Source organism: Stenella coeruleoalba (assembly GCF_951394435.1).
Source record: "Stenella coeruleoalba genome assembly, chromosome: 7".
NCBI classification, from domain to species: Eukaryota; Metazoa; Chordata; class Mammalia; order Artiodactyla; family Delphinidae; genus Stenella; species Stenella coeruleoalba.
In genome coordinates this window covers 76,465,293-76,481,718 of record NC_137153.1, presented here as the reverse complement: position 1 = coordinate 76,481,718, position 16,426 = coordinate 76,465,293, and the positions used below count along the sequence as shown (strand labels likewise).

The 16,426-nt window shown below is 34.9% G+C and overlaps 1 protein-coding gene across 1 annotated transcript in view; it reads left to right on the top strand.

Annotated features, from left to right (window-relative positions):
- ALDH1A1 (aldehyde dehydrogenase 1 family member A1) overlaps positions 1-16,031 on the top strand; it is a 53,966-nt gene extending 37,935 nt beyond the window's left edge. Inside the window, exons 8-13 of the mRNA XM_079926191.1 lie at positions 480-582; positions 2,155-2,339; positions 5,184-5,348; positions 8,620-8,777; positions 10,613-10,687; positions 15,364-16,031. Of these exons, the coding sequence (XP_079782317.1) occupies positions 480-582; positions 2,155-2,339; positions 5,184-5,348; positions 8,620-8,777; positions 10,613-10,687; positions 15,364-15,436 (759 nt within the window). The 3' untranslated portion in view covers positions 15,437-16,031. The remainder of the gene's footprint in view (positions 1-479; positions 583-2,154; positions 2,340-5,183; positions 5,349-8,619; positions 8,778-10,612; positions 10,688-15,363) is intronic.
- The last annotated feature ends 395 nt before the right edge of the window (positions 16,032-16,426 follow it).

Sequence of the window (16,426 nt, the reverse complement as noted above, 5' to 3'; positions counted from 1 at the left end):
GTAGGAATGGAGGCAGCCCAAGTCGGGGTAAGACCTTTGGGTCTCATTATAAATGAGAAGCAGAGAGAGATTCGAGGCTGGTAAATACGCCACTTTGTCTGGATAGAGTTTTCTGGATTTCAACAGAAGGATGAAAAGTCAAAATAGATAAATTATGGTTGGATCATGATTTGTCAGACTGATCAGAAGAATGATGAAGTTCTGATTAAAATGAAAAATAACCTGTCTAGCCATGTACATCAAGATCATGTACATCAAGATCAGCTATCACGTTCAATATATCTGTTTTCATGATCCATCATATGTTTATGTTTGGATGGAGAAGTCTTTGGTATCTGAAAGTGCCAAATCTGCAAAAATGCCATTTCTCCCTAATGAAACGTAACTGTGGCACAAACATCGTATAAATTTAAATCGCTAAAGAAACCTGCCTTCATGAGAGCAGATTAAGCCTCCTCCTTTGTAATGCTCCATTTCAGGTTGGCAAAATGATCAAAGAAGCTGCTGGGAAAAGCAATCTGAAGAGGGTGACCCTGGAACTCGGAGGAAAAAGTCCTTGCATTGTGTTTGCTGATGCCGACCGTGAGTAAAAGTCACTCTGCTCACTTCTCACCCTTCTTTTCGGTGTCTGGTAATGCCATACAGTGAAGGGTTTGCTTCTAACGTCAAGGTGTAAGGCATTAGCCAGAGTCCAAAATTACTCTTAAAAATCTCTTAAATTGTCCTAAAGTTATAACGCCTAGATAAGTCCAACACAGACACAATTTCTTGGTTTGGAATAGATTGCTATTTTCTCAGCTGAACTCTAGAGAAACTAACTATTTTGCATTTAGGGGCCGTAATGTATATTCTTAATTCCATACCTTTAAATATTAGCATCACCTTAAGCGTGGTGAGATACCCTCAGACACGTTGGACTGAGACCAGCTGGAGAGACAGCAAGTTGCACATTTGTCATCTCCCTTCTCTCTGGGTCACACACTCATTGAATAAAATGGCAAGAGGAAAAGGATGCCTACTATTTAAGTAATTTCTCTCATTTTTTTCTAGCAGGTGTAGTTGAATTTATATATATTAAATCTCTAATTATGATGTGACTCCATTATACAATATTCCTAGGTTCATCCTGATTATATTAACAAGTAGAATCCCGCAATTATTTCCAGCAGAGAAAGAAGGTCAAACATTCATCTGTCTCTTTAAGAGCTGCATTATTGGTCTGAGGCAATCAACACAGATGACTTATGTTGTTACTGTGATCTTACCTGAAGCTTTTTAGAGCACACTATCTTATACATTCTACAGACATGACAAGATTTCTGATTTTACCAAATCTTCCTATAAACTGCTTTCACTACAGCTAAGCGGATGTGATTAGTTCACAAAATAAAGATAACAATATCCAGTTGCTACAATGTTAAATTAAAACTTCTGCCTTTAGAAAATTAAAATGCAAAGAAAAATTTCTTCTGGTTGCTTAGGATCTACTAATGAAGCAAACTATTTCCTCTTTTTAAGACCCACATAACCATCTCAAATAAACAGATAAGAATTTATAGGCATATATGAAATAACATGGCACACTTTACATAAATTTGGAAAAATGTTTTCATAGAATAGGGTTGTAAGGTGGGTGGGCAATTCTGAATATTAGTTGTTTGGAGGTTTTGGGGGGTTTTATGGGGTTTTTTGTTTTCAGAAATATCACTTTTTCTATTGATTAGGGTATCTAAGAATGTTTTAAAATTCTTATTTAATGTAATGGATATTTTATATTTTCTTTGTCATTAGTTAAAACCTGAGGCCCGAAAGAAATATTCACAGTCGTCTAATTATAAATGGAGATATTTATAAAAATCACTTGCAGTGAGATTTGATCTTAGGATAGTTTCCACATTCTTGGAATTGCGCATATTAAAGTTGTATTAATAACCACTATTATTTCAGAGTCTACTATTTTTACTATCATTTTAGTAGCAAATAAAGGATCAGAAAGGTTAATGTGTCACCTGGCTAATGAGGTAGAATATACTGAATCTATGACTATATGACTCATGATTTTTTTATACCACCATATCACCTCTGAGAAAGATGTATAAAAATATATAATCTTTAGAAAACATCTCTTCTTTAACATGAATGTCTTCTTTGCAGTGGACAGTGCTGTTGCATTTGCACACCACGGGGTATTCTACCACCAGGGCCAATGTTGTATAGCTGCATCCCGGCTCTTTGTAGAAGAATCAATTTATGATGAGTTTGTTCGAAAGAGTGTTGAGCAGGCTAGAAAGTATGTTCTTGGAAATCCTCTAACCCCAGGAGTCAATCAAGGCCCGCAGGTGAGTGTAAAATAGACGGAACAGCGTTCACCAGGCACAAGAATAAAGTATCTTCTCTAGACCTGGTTTTACTTGAATACGATTACTTCCCATTCACATATCTTCCCAGGTGACAATACTGTATCAGTTTGGTGATTAAAAAAATAATGAATCTAACTCCCAATGGTAAAGAAAGTATCCTGGTTTTGTGTTGCCCGGTTATCACATCCAGAAACAGCTGAAGAGATATGTTGGAAATTAAAGATGTGAGGAAAAATAACGAATGCTGTAAATTTGTTTTCCTCAATCTGTACACCTCTGAATCCCTATTTACAGTTCCTATCCACTTGGAAGTTCTTAAACAGTCCTATCATTTATTCTTTCCTCAGCATCAATCCTTTTTCTCGGCTTCCAATCCCAGATACAGGCAGCTGGCACACCTCTATAAATTCTCTCCAAAGTCTTTAGTCACTCGACCTTCTAAAGATAGCATGAGTGCCTTAAAAAGTCCCGAGTTCCTGGCTTTGTGGCAAACTCCCATTTTAGTTGTTAAAGCTCAATGATCCCCTAGGGTTCCCATTTTCTTCTGTCTGCTTACAACCACTGTCAACAAGAGTGTCTCTCTTATCCAAAGCTCATCCTTCCCTCTTCGTTGCACAGTTCTCTGTTCATTGTCTGCTTTCAAGCTCCTGGACCTTTGGTTCTAAATTTACTCCTGCCCTTTGAGGTTTTGATCCAGAGCAGAGTTTCCACCTGATCTCATAGAACTTACAGTCTAGAAAGTTAAAAGGCTGTCTTGGATTTTCCTGCTCATGACAATATACCCAAGTAGGAAAATTTTAGGACTTAGGCAATACCAAATATTGAAATCTAAAAGCCCTAAAATAACTTAACTGGTAAATGAAGTAATATGTTTTGTTAAGTCTAATCTTGTTATATTTTGTATTTATCTTTGTGTTTAGTAACCACATAGAAATAGTTGCTAATTTTGATCATATTGGGTAACTTTCCAAATGGATGCCAAGACATGTATTAAATTCAATTTTGACTTGGTTTCCCATTCTAAAAAAGGATGGGATTCTAAGGTTTTAGCTGTGATTGTTTCTTTCTCTAAATATCTGTCTATTTATCTATCTATGTAAAAGTAAGCACGTTTCCCATTTGCGATACACATCTATCAAACAGACATAAGATAGATGATAGATAGACAGATTGATATAGATAGAAAGAAATATATATGTGAAGAGGAAAGAAAAGAAGAGAGAGGAAGGGAAGAGAAGATACTTAATATTAAACATTGTTGGGCAATATTTTCCCCCATCAGGGGATCTGCACAATTCAACCAGAGGCTCAAAAATTGAGCTAGAATGCTTCATTTTAAGAAAATTTCCATTCATAGCGTTCTTAAGTAAATAATCCAGTGATCTAACTACTTAACATAATAATTTAAACTTGATAAGTGAAAATATTTTTGTCACAGGTTGCACTGAATAAGTAGAAAAAGTAGAAAAAGTAGATACGTTGGGTCTTTGAGTAAAAGACCGAAAAGCCCCTGAAGCTTCTTTACCCTTTGAAATACTCACTTGTTGTTATAAGAAAGAGCTTATGGAAAGAGACACTCATTTACTAAGCTTTAATATATATTCTAATTTATAATATAAAATTATATATATATGTGGATATCATAACTTCTTTTTCAAATGAAAATACTGATTATTTCCAACTTTTTAAGGAAATGTATATTTTGGTCTTTGAAATCAGATTGGAAAAGGACTTTACCAAGGAAGAATTTGTTATATGTGTAAATAGTATTTAATCTAATTGGATATGGAGCTGGATTGTGTGCAGTGAGAACTTTGAAAACTTTTCCTGGGATTTAGAAGATAGGGGAGATTACAGAGTCATAGAGGACGATAAAGAACAACAGTTTTTAAGTAGTCAGAAGAGTCAAGGCAAATTGACAAGAGGCTCACAACTTAACTCCAGGATCTCCAATGTTTTTCCTTTAAAACCTAACCCTAGCCACATCTGAGACAAGGCAGTCTTCACCAGTGATTTGGAGTCCAAGAATCACCCAGTCCTTCAACACCCCCAAATAGGAACTGAGGCAATAGGTAGTCCCAATTCCAGTGCATGGAGGAGAGGTATGGGCTCCTGACGTTCCCAGCTAGAACTCTGAAGTCATTCTTTTCCTTGTAAAAATAAACCATTTAAGTTCTGTAGTTCTTGTAATATATTTAGATGTGGTCCATTTAACAAAGCAGGTTGGCAACAATCAGGACAGGTCAGAAATTAGAACCAGACCTACTCACTGCCCCAGGGGGACTTAAACTGGGTGGGATAACCAGGCTGTGGTCAGCATGGACCCTGCCACAAGGGGATGGTCAGGATGAAGAGAAGCAGAGGTCGAGGAATCTTCCTAAAGTCACAAAGCATCTGCTTTCCAACTGCCATGTCTAATTAACCCAGTATCAAAGTTTTCTTTTTCTTCTTTCACCTTTTAATTTCATTTAGGATTACAGTTTCCAGGTTAAGTGTGGTTGATGAGTAACAGACATTTCTTCCTGTAAATAAATGACAGTTGTGTGAAAAGGTTTACACGTTTGCAGTGCCAATACACTTCTCTTACATGGCTGTGAAACAAACACTAAATACAAATATTTATCTTCAAGGATTCTTTCCAGAAAAGTCTTGAGATAAAATATACCCAACAATAAATCTGAGCCTCTGTCAGCTGTTTAGGTTGAATATTTAACTTAATAACAATAGCCTAGCATTTTTGAAACCTTTATTTACAGGCCGGGCAAAGTATTATCTTTACGAGTTGCTATTTTTTTTCCTTTTCATGTGATATTTTTCAAATAGATTGATAAGGAACAATATGAAAAAATACTTGACCTCATTGAAAGTGGGAAGAAGGAAGGGGCCAAACTGGAGTGTGGTGGAGGTCCATGGGGGAATAAAGGCTACTTTATCCAGCCCACGGTTTTCTCTAATGTTACTGATGAGATGCGCATTGCCAAAGAGGAGGTAAATGGTTTCATTCTGTTCTGTTCCCTTTGTTGCCGTATTTTGTCTGTGTGGATGTATACAAAGTATTACTGTAACATTCTCAGCTCTTTGAACACCTTTTCCAATAAATGTTACTTCTCATTTCTAATACTGATAAAGGATTAATTTATTTTTGATTAAGACTAAAAATAGTCAGGAGTTCACTGGGCAAGCCAAGAACTTCCAGCCGACTGCAGATCAGGATGCTTAGCAATTTCTAGGTGCTTCCTTCACAGATTTAAGGTAATAGAAAATACAATTCCACGTTCATTGTTGCTTTTTCTCCTTTGGAAATAATATATTTGAAAATAATTAGAAAAGAATAAAGTGATATGCTGTTTTTTTAAATTAAACTCCTTATTTTGAGATAATTGTAGATTCAGTTGCCATTGTGAGAATATAGAAAGATCCCATGTACTCTTTATCCAGTTTCCATCATTGATAACATCTTACAAATCTATAATATCACAGCAAGTATGTTAACATTGATACAGTCAAGACACAGAGCATTTCATCACCACGTGAATCTCTCATGTTTCCCTTTAATAGCCAAATCTATTATCCTTCCTACACCATCCCATCCTCAACCCTTGGCTTTCTCTTAACCACTAATCTCTTCTTTATTTCTGTAATATTGTCATTTCAAGAATGTTACATAAGTGGATTCATACTTCATGCAATCTTTTGGGATTAGCTTTTTTTCACTCAGCGTAATTCTCTATAGATTCATCTAGGTTGTTGCACGTAAGGATAGTTTGTTCCTGTTTATTGATGAGTAGTATTTCATAGTACGGGTGCACCATAGTTTAACAATTCACCCTTTGAAGAACTTTGGGTTGTTACCAGTTTGGGGCTACTTTTAATAATGCTGTTATAAACATCAGTATACAGGTTTTTTGTGTGAACGTAAGTTTTCATTTCTCTGGGATAAGTGCCCAGGAGTATAATGCTAGGTCATATGGTAGATGCAACTTTTTAAGAAATTGCCAAACTGTTTTCCAGAGTGGCTGAACGATTTCACATTCCCCTTAGCAATGTATGAATGATCCTAATTTCTTTGCATCCTTGCTAACATTTGTTGTGACTATTTTTTATTTTAGCCATTCTGATAGGTGTGATAGCTCACTGAGGTTTAAATTTGCATTTCCTTAATGGCTAGTGATATTGAACATCTTTAATGAGCTTATTTGCCATCTGATAACTTCCTTGATGAAATGTCTTTTCATTTTTTTTGCTCATGTTCTAATTGGATTGTGTGCTTTTTACTGTTGAGTTTCGAGAGCCCCTTATACATTCTTGATACTGATCTTTTTTGGATGTGTGGTTCACAAATATTTCCTCCCAGGCTGTAGCTTGTCTTTTCATCTTCTTTACCAGGGTCTTTCTCAGAGCAGAAGTTTTTAATTTTACAGAAGTCCAATTTATCCATTTTTCTTTTTATGGATAGTATTTTTGGTGTCAACTCTATGAACTACTCTTTGTTTACTCCTAAATCCAAAAATACTTTTTTCCGTGTAATTTTTTTATTCTTTCTGAAAGCTTTATAGTCTATGTTTTACACTTAAGTCTATGATCCATTTTAGGTTAATTTTTATACAAGGTGTGAGATTTAAGTCAAGGTTGTTTGCTCGTTTGTTTTTGCCGATATGTTCAATTGCTTCAGCATCATTTGTTGAAAAGGTGTTTTTCTTCCATTCCATTACTTTTGCAACTGTGAAAGTTCAGTTGTGCATATTTGTGTGTGTATCAATTTCTGGGTTCTCTACTCTTCAATTGATCTATGCGTCTATTTCTCTACTTATACCCTCTTTTTTAATTTATTTACTTTTATTGAAGTATAGTTGATTTACAATGCTGTGTTAGCTTCAGGTGTACAGCAAAGTGATTCATATATATATGAATATATATATATATATATTCTTTTTCAGATTCTTTTCCCTTATAGGTTATTACAAAATATTAAGTATACTCTTTTGATTTTGGTAGCTGTATGAGAAGTCTTGAAATTGGAAAGACTGAGTCCTCTCACTTTATTCTTCTTTTTCAAAATTGTTTTATCTAACTAATTCCTTTGCTCTTCCATATAAATTTTAGAATAACCTTGTCCATATATACTAAAAAATCTTGCTGAAATTTTGAGAGGAGTTGTGTTAAAATTGTGTATATTATCAATTTGGGGAGAATTAATGTTTTTATTGTGCTAAATCTTCCGGTTATTGAATATAGTAGATCTCTCCATTTATTTATATCTTCCTTTATTTCTTTCATTAGCATTTTGTAATTTCTGGTAACAAGTCCTATATGTGTTTTATTGGATTTCTACCTAAGTATTTTCTGAGTGATTGTAAATGGTATTTCTGATTTCAGTATGCACATGTTCATTGCTAGTATATACAAGTATATTTGATTTTTGTATATTTTCTTGCATCCTGTGACATCACTGAGCTCAGGTATTCTACAAGATTTTTGGATATTCCTTGGGAATTTATATGTAGACAATCATGTCATCTACAAATAGGGACAATTTTATTCCTTTGTTTCTAATCTATATGCCTTTTATTTCCTCTTCTTGCCTTTTTCACTTGCTAGAATTCCAGCACTATGTTGAATAAGAGTAGTAAAAGTGGACATCTTGCTTTGCTCCCTATCTTAGGGGAAAAGTATTCAGTATCATATCATTGAGTATGATGTTAACTGTAAGATTTTTCATAACTGCCTTTGATCAGGTTCAGAAGTGCCTTTCTATTTTTAATCTGTTAAGGGGGAAAAGAGGTTGGATTTTTGTCAAATGCTTTTTCTGCATCAATTGAGATGATTATATGATATTTTTCCTTCATTCTATTAATATGATGTATTATATTGATTGATTTTTGAATACTGAACCAGCCTCGCATCTCTAGAATGAACCTCACTTGGTGATGGTGTACAATTCTTTGTAGGTATTGTTGAACACTGTTTGCTAATATTTTTAAGAAATATTTGCTGTAGTTGATATTGGCCTGTGGTTTAAGGGATATTGGTCTGCAGTTTTGATTGTTTTTATTGATAATAAAAAAACATTTAGTGACTGCTCACTGTGTGCCAAGTACCTTATAGTCAATATAAAACATAAGTATATTTACATGAAATATAATAAATATAGATATTTTATTTATATATTAATAGATTTATATTTATAACTATAATACAAAATAAATATTTAGTTGTAACCTATTACTTTGATTTATTTCATTCATTTCTTGTGGTATAGATATTTGGACCAGTGCAGCAAATCATGAAGTTTAAATCTTTAGATGATGTAATCAAGAGAGCAAACAATACTTTCTATGGCTTATCAGCAGGAATTTTTACCAAAGATATTGATAAAGCCATCACAGTCTCCTCTGCTCTGCAGGCCGGGACAGTGTGGTAAGTCAAACCTATGTAATACCACCTTTTCAATGTTAACCACATTAACAGACTACTTTGAATTTTTTCTGACTTTGATTTTTTGTTTGGAATCACATGGCCTTCTGTTTGAAAATAAAACAAACAAACAAACAAAAATCCTGCTGTATTGGAAGAACTTTAGAAGAGCATAGAAGATAGATAGATAGATAGATATAGCATATATATATATATATACACATATCTATATCTATCTATATATATACACACAGATACATATATATATTTAACTCTATCCAGCCTTCTGAAATTACTTGCCCAAAATACTTTATTGATGTTTGGCTAATACAATATGTATTATTATTATAAATAATTTCTAGGCACTTAGCACTATGCTACACACAAGGGAGATAAAAGTTCTGTTTAATCAAGATAATCAGATAGTAAGACAGTATTTATTCAGTGCCCTTATGTATACAAGCATTTAGTTCTTACATCAGCTTTTTACTCTGGGACTATTAGAGATGTCTGAAGGTCTTAAATTGGAAGAACATATTGCATTTTGAGATGTCTGTTTTATTTTTGACCTGGTTTATATCTCTGATGTTTACACTTTAATTTAGAGTATATAAGTGCCAAGGCTATGCCTCTCAAACTGTCACATCCCCCGCCCAGCCCCCCCATCTCTGGACTGCCTTGTTACTAATTTTTTTTCCACCAGACCTCACTTTGTCCCCTCAGTCCCATCAACAGCCCAAGATTATTTTCTTCCCAATAATGTCATAACCAAATCCACTGGACATTGAAAAGTATTTATCCTTGAGAGACAGCCAAGAAATCCTTGCCCCTCTTGATAGCTCTAGAATCTTTTTTCTTAAGCAAAGGGACATTCATGATTTAGTCAGTATGCACTCTACGCTAAGCACCACGTGGCAGTCTTCACATTCATTATCTCATGTTACCTTGCTACAACTGTTAATTGGTATGGCAAATTTATGGACGGAAAAACAGAAGCTTAGTGAGGTTGCATAATTGATCGAGATCATGAAATAAATGACAGCTGAGATTCAGACCTATTTCAGACTCTAAAGCAGTGATTCTCAACCCTGGCTGTACAGTAGAGTTGTCTGGGGAGCTTTAAAAATATCTACACTGATTTGGGTAGAGAAGGGTGTATGTCAAACCCACCAATTATATCAGTGTCTGTGACTGAGTCTGGATGTAGGTCTTTTAATTTTTTTAAATTCTAATTATTCATGTTTTTATAATTATATGTTCATAAAAGCATTTTGAAACATTTTTTAAAACATGGCAAGGGATAAGCAAATTAATAATGAAATCCAACTCCTGTCAAGCCCTCTGTCTAAGCAATTTTTTGAATTAATTAATGAAAAAAGTAAACTAAGTAATATGAGACATATTACAATTATAAAAGAAAATTAATTCTAGCCTGTTAAGTATACAACCCACAAGAGAACTACAAAGCTTACGAGTATAGGCAGTAAAGAACACCCATCCAACAAACTCGTCTCTCACAGACCGTAGCCTTCCTCTTATGGTACGTTGGGTAGTCTATCTTTTATAATTCAAGCTATAACTTCTCAGGGACATGATGTACTGCCAAAATGGCTATCCACACATACAGTTGTACCATTTTTTTAAAATTCCTAGGCAGTATATATACATATACTTATACTCCTGCATTCTAATTTATAGTGCTACTTTTGCTCAAAAATGACTACGTAATATTAAAATTAATGGAGTTGTTAAAGAACTCACTGAATTTCAAAAATTCCAAATTTAGGAGTTATTTCATAGGTTAAGTATGACCTATAACGTACTTATTTTCTTTTCAGGGTTAACTGCTATAGTGTGGTATCTGCCCAGTGCCCCTTTGGTGGATTCAAGATGTCTGGAAATGGTCGAGAACTGTAAGATTAACTTTCATTAAGATAAATACTTATCTTGATAAAAATGGTTCTCACTCTCAAGGAATTAATCCTTAGTTACTACTCAGATTAAAACCTGCCTCTGTTCTTTCCTGGAGATTAATACTGTCAAACAGCTTTTTAAATGCTGGATTTACCCCAAAAAGTGCAAACAGGTGATGGCAGAGGGAAATACAATTTATTAAACTCTTACAATTCACAAGGGATCATACTAAGCACTTTACATTGGTTACTGAAATATTGCTTACTTTTAGAATTGTTTACTGTATACATGAATGTAATATATTGGGGAAACATTTCCAGAAAGGAGGTGGAAACTACAAATTGGTGATTGTAAGAAGTGTGCAAATATAAGAAGAGTTTAGCTATTTGAATATGCCTCTTACATAAGTAAATTAGGTGTGTTTATATCAAAAAACTTTTCAATGTAGGAGTAATGATTCTCATTTGTTGTAATATTTTTGATGTAGACTCTAAAATAACCTGAATGAGTTATTTTTGGTACTAATATCTAAACTGAAAGAAAATTTAACTAAGGAAAACATGTTTTATAGTCATGACTAGATTGAGGATATATATATTATACAAATGCATTTATGAGCCTTCAGTTGCTTTTCAATCCAGGAAATATTGACTTTTTAAAAACGTGCACATACATATTTACACACAGAAAGTAGTGGCAATGTGTTTGGTCAATTTTGTTCAAGCACTTTTAACCATTTTATTTCTTAAAATTTTCTCATGTTTATCAATAAATTTAAAAAATCATCAGGAAAAGACACATTATATTCAAACCTCATGGAATCAAACATAGTAAAGCTGCTCATTTTGTAAACAGCAAGTAAAAGTGAGTCTCAGCTTCTAAAGGTCATGAGTGCCTTAAAGAGCCAGGTACTTGTCATTTAAATAAATCAGCAAAATCACATTGAAACAACTACCATTGGGGAGTCAGTGAAAAGAGGGCACGTTAAAATGATCCACTCTCCTTCTCAATATACTTTCATTAAGTAGTTACTATGTATATGAGGTCCTAGGAGCCCCAGAAACACGGTACCACGTTCCACCTTCCATATAATCGTGGTGGCAGGAGGAACATGTAAAAATACAGAGAGAGCAAAATAACCAACACACACTATGAAATAAATAGTAACAGACTGGGAGTCCGTGCCTCGCGAAGGTAGAGAAGCAGTTAAAATGCAGAGCGCAGTATCAGAGGATGGAAAATCTGGGCACCACCAGACTATAACATTCACGTCACCTCGCTAACTCTCACTGTTTCCATCTGTCAGACAAGTTCAGCATTTGTGGTGGGGATAGGAGTGGGAGAAGAAAGTAAAAGGTCTTTGAGCTCCTTTCCATGCTTGAGATTCTGTGGTTTTAACCCCGGTGAAAATGCAACGGATAAAAACTTAAAGACCGTTTATAGAATAAGAGAAGACCTAACAGAAAAGGTAGGACTTGATCTAGGGCATGTAACAAGTGTAGGATGTTAGGAAGCAGATAAGAGGGCATTCTTGAAGGAATGTTCTATGTGGCATGTTGAGGGGTTAGTGAATTTGCCTGACAGGTGGGGATTTATGGGGGTGAGAAGTGTGATTTCAGAGTTAAATAGAATACAGATTAAGAAGACTTGAATTCAAGAAAATCGGCTTACATATATTAGTGGAGCAGGGAAAGCGATAGATAGCTTTAGAATGTTGATGGAGAGGTGGAGTGGCCAAAAGATCAATTTGTCAAAGGTGCACACAGCATAGTAAACATAACTGGAGACTAACCAGCCTGCCTGTGAACTCTGACTCCACCTCTTGCTAGCCACAGAGTCCAGTTCAAGTTGCCTAACTTCTGAACATCTATTTTCTCCTATTTAAAAGGGAAATGTTAATATTCCTCTTAAGATGGTTGTGAGAGTTAGGAAACATACTACGCCTTCATTCCCTAGCACTGTATCTGTCACAAAGTGGGGACTCAACAGATGGTTTCATCCTTCCCTAGCTCCTTGTCTTTATAATACCCATTATTGGGGAGTCCCTTGGCAGCACTAATTACTTTGTACAAAGAGCTATAACAAAAGTTAGATTATTTTGAAGATCAGATTACTGCTGGCCCAGCTATCTAATACACTTCCTTAGGAATGTCATAGATAAAATAATCAGAAGGGATGAAATAAAGTAGACTAAACATATCAATTTTGTTAAATACAATTTAGTCAAACTTTATGTTCTAGACATATGGAAAGCAAATAAAGAGGGGGATGAAAACAAGAATCAACCATCAGTAATTTCTTAAAAATCTGGACTGTGGGTATAGATGATTTGCTTCTTTGAAATACAAAGGAAAAAGTTATACTGTAATTTTTACTTCAAAACTTCCAGCTGAGGATGCTAGTGTTAATGTCTATCTGAAACCAAATTTGGCAAATTTAATAAATAAGTCATTTGCTGCAAGATGTTTAAACAGAATTACTGAAGCAATAACCTCAAATGACTCCCAAGAGTTCAATTACAGTTTATCTTCAAAGATAGAAAGGTAGAATTGATCAGTTGGAAAGAGTTCTCAAAGAGCTGAAAATAGTAGTATGCGCAGCCCAATGTGGTGGTGATGCTGAGTGCCCAAACCAGGATTTGCATCTCAGGTCATGGTGCTGGCCCTGGAATGAGTTAAATGGTAGAAATCCCTCTCTCTGTGTAATTGCACTAATTTTTACTTAGATTAACATAGATCACTTGAGACTTTACTAGTATGCCATTTCAAACTTAATTGGCTCTCAACACCTCACAAGATATTTCTTTCTTCCTGTCCCCTTCAGAAATGGGGAGAGATAAAGTGGTATAAACTGGTGGGCTAACGTGAGTAGTTTTTGCTTGATTATATTTGCCAAACCAGTTCAGCAAACATTTTCCTGTGCCTACTTAATTAGTGCCAGGCTCATTTCTGGATACAGAGTGAAAAACAGGCATAACTTGTTATTAGCATCTTATCACTCCAGTGTGGACCCTGGATGAGAAGCCTGGGTATCACGTAAAAGTATGTTGGAAATGCAGAGTCTCAGGCCTATCCCCAGACCTGCTAAAATAGAATCAGCATTTGCATCAGGTCCCGGGTGACTGGTACATTGACAATTTTAGAAGCACAGAACCAATAACTCATAGGCTAGTGACATAAAGAGAAATATAAAGATGTTTTTGTGTTATATCATAGACATAGGAATTTGTATACATCGGAACACTAAGAAGCAGGACCTATTTCAACTTGAGTAAGACAATTATCACACTTTGTACTCTCCTGAGAGTTTCAAGTGTCCATGTAACCCAAAATACAATGGAAAGCCTATTGGCAAAAATCATGGGTTAATATATCTAACTTTGTGAGATAAAATACTTACTAAAATATTATCCTTTAATGGGTTTCAGACAACTGAGGCTAAACCCTTTAATTACTTTGAAGAACATGCTCACTGAAGCTTTTAGAAGGTATTTTCAGAAGCTTAATGGCCCAAGAAAATAATCAGTGTAAGAGGATTAGGTTACCCAGGAGAAAAAGATGTCTTCTACATACCTGTCTACCTCACCAAAGGAGAGGGGTAGAAAAAGATCAAGATCTTTTTCCTCTGTAAGCCTACATGTGCATGAGTGTAATGATTTTAAGAGTACTCTTATGTACATGTAATTTAATCCTTTCATCAAAACCATATAGAGAATAACTTAGCCTAATCTTTTTAGTTATCTCTTTAATGAAGGGTACATCACAGTTTCCAAAACTGATAGGAGGTCTCAATAAACCTGATAACAAGATACAAGGATTTTAATTGACTGACTCAAGTTAATTCCTGATCATCTGGGTTGGATTTAAGAGTTATATAAGCAAATGACAGAGGTTGCATAAATAGAAAAATCCAACAACCACAGAAAGCCCAAAAGCCCTGAATTTTAGGCCAATGAACCCTCTCCCCCTCTTAAAACAAAACAAAACAAAACAACCCCACCCTCAAATAAAAAGTTGTAACAGTTAAGGTCAGATTTTTGGTTTTGGGGAGTTTTTGTTTTTGTTTTTGCCAAGAATCAAGAACAAAAGATATTAGAACTACAGCTAGAAAATATTTTGTTTTAAGCATATTAGGGCCAGTTAGAGTGAAAATAGAAGCCTGGTCATTTTTAGCCCCTTCCTCATTTCTGGACCAACTGGACATGGTAAATACACTAAACTGAGCTATACTTGAATTTATAGTTGTTCTATACTACTCAAGTAATTATACATTACTACTTTTCCTATAGTAATATAGCCTTCTTATTTATTTGAACCTAAGCTAGATATGATAAAATTCTTGTTGGGCCGATTTGTGTGTGTGTGTGTGCGTGTGCGTGTGTGTTGAGCCCTTTTATAGTCAAGCAGAAAAAATGTCAAAATTGAACAATTTCTTTGAAAGTCTACTGAGGGTACATGATCATTTAAAAATGCAAAAAAATTATTTTCCCACAAGGGGATTTATATAAGACCAGATATCTTACGGTTGGCTAGCTACTATTTGAAATGGTTCTGTACACAGAAAATATTTTCCATTGTCCCTAGCCAGATAAGCAGGAACAAACTTCGATTATCATTGACCATAGTATATTTGTACTGCTCTGCTAAATTCTGTTCATTTTTCCCCCTCTCTCTAGAGGAGAATATGGTCTCCATGAATACACAGAGGTCAAGACGGTCACAATCAAAATTTCTCAGAAGAACTCATAAACTACAAGAGTGCAGAGATGACTCCTCAATGGCTAAGCACCTCCTTCAGTGGCTAATATATCATAGTGGGTTTTAAATGCAAAATTGTTCTTTCTTTCATTTTTTAAACGTGAGCTAATCATATTAGCATTAATACTACACATAGAAAACTTGATATGTAGCTTATTCTGAAGGAATCATCTGTCTCCTGATATGTGACACCCAAGTCCTACCCGTAATGAAAATGATGGATTTGGATGCAAGATCTCTCTAGCTCTGTAACAGTCATGTGCTTTTCTTTGTAGCTACTTGTCTAGGATAAACATTTTATGAAAGAGGACCAGTTATCATCTAGCTTCTTTCCCTTGACCACCCCTTGAAGTACTTACCATACCTGTTAACTGCAGACTAGATGTGCTCTGTTCCCCATAGTTGTGAAGTCCTTGGAGTTTGTTGAAATGTTTCCTAAAATGTCATGTCTGCTTGTCAAATGAAGTAATGCCTGAAATACTTAGATGTAATCTAAACGTAAAGCTTAATAAAAACAACCTTGCATGATTCTTGTTCAGTGTGAATTTTTTAAATAGAGTCTTGGTTATGGTGATTTACTCTCCCTGTCACTCAAAAGCAGTGTTAAATTGAGAATAAAGATATATTTAAAAATAAAAGTCTAATCTACTTATTCTCAAATAGGTAAAGAAACAAATTTTATTTTCTGCAGGAATTCTTGCAATCAATAGCAAACATTTGAGATAGATGGCTTCAGTCCTTCAGCAAGCATTTATTGAGTTCCTACAAAGCTCTGGGCACTATGGTAGGTGTTATAGAAAATAGGTGAATAGTGAATGGTCCATTATCCAAAATGCTTTAATATGTGGAGAACAAAGACACTGTCTGAAAAAAATGATGGCGCATATGATGGAAATGAGAATTCGAAGAACCATAAGATTATAGTAATATGCCAAAGGGTAGTGATACCAGTAACTGACGGACTTGGGAATGGCCTCATGA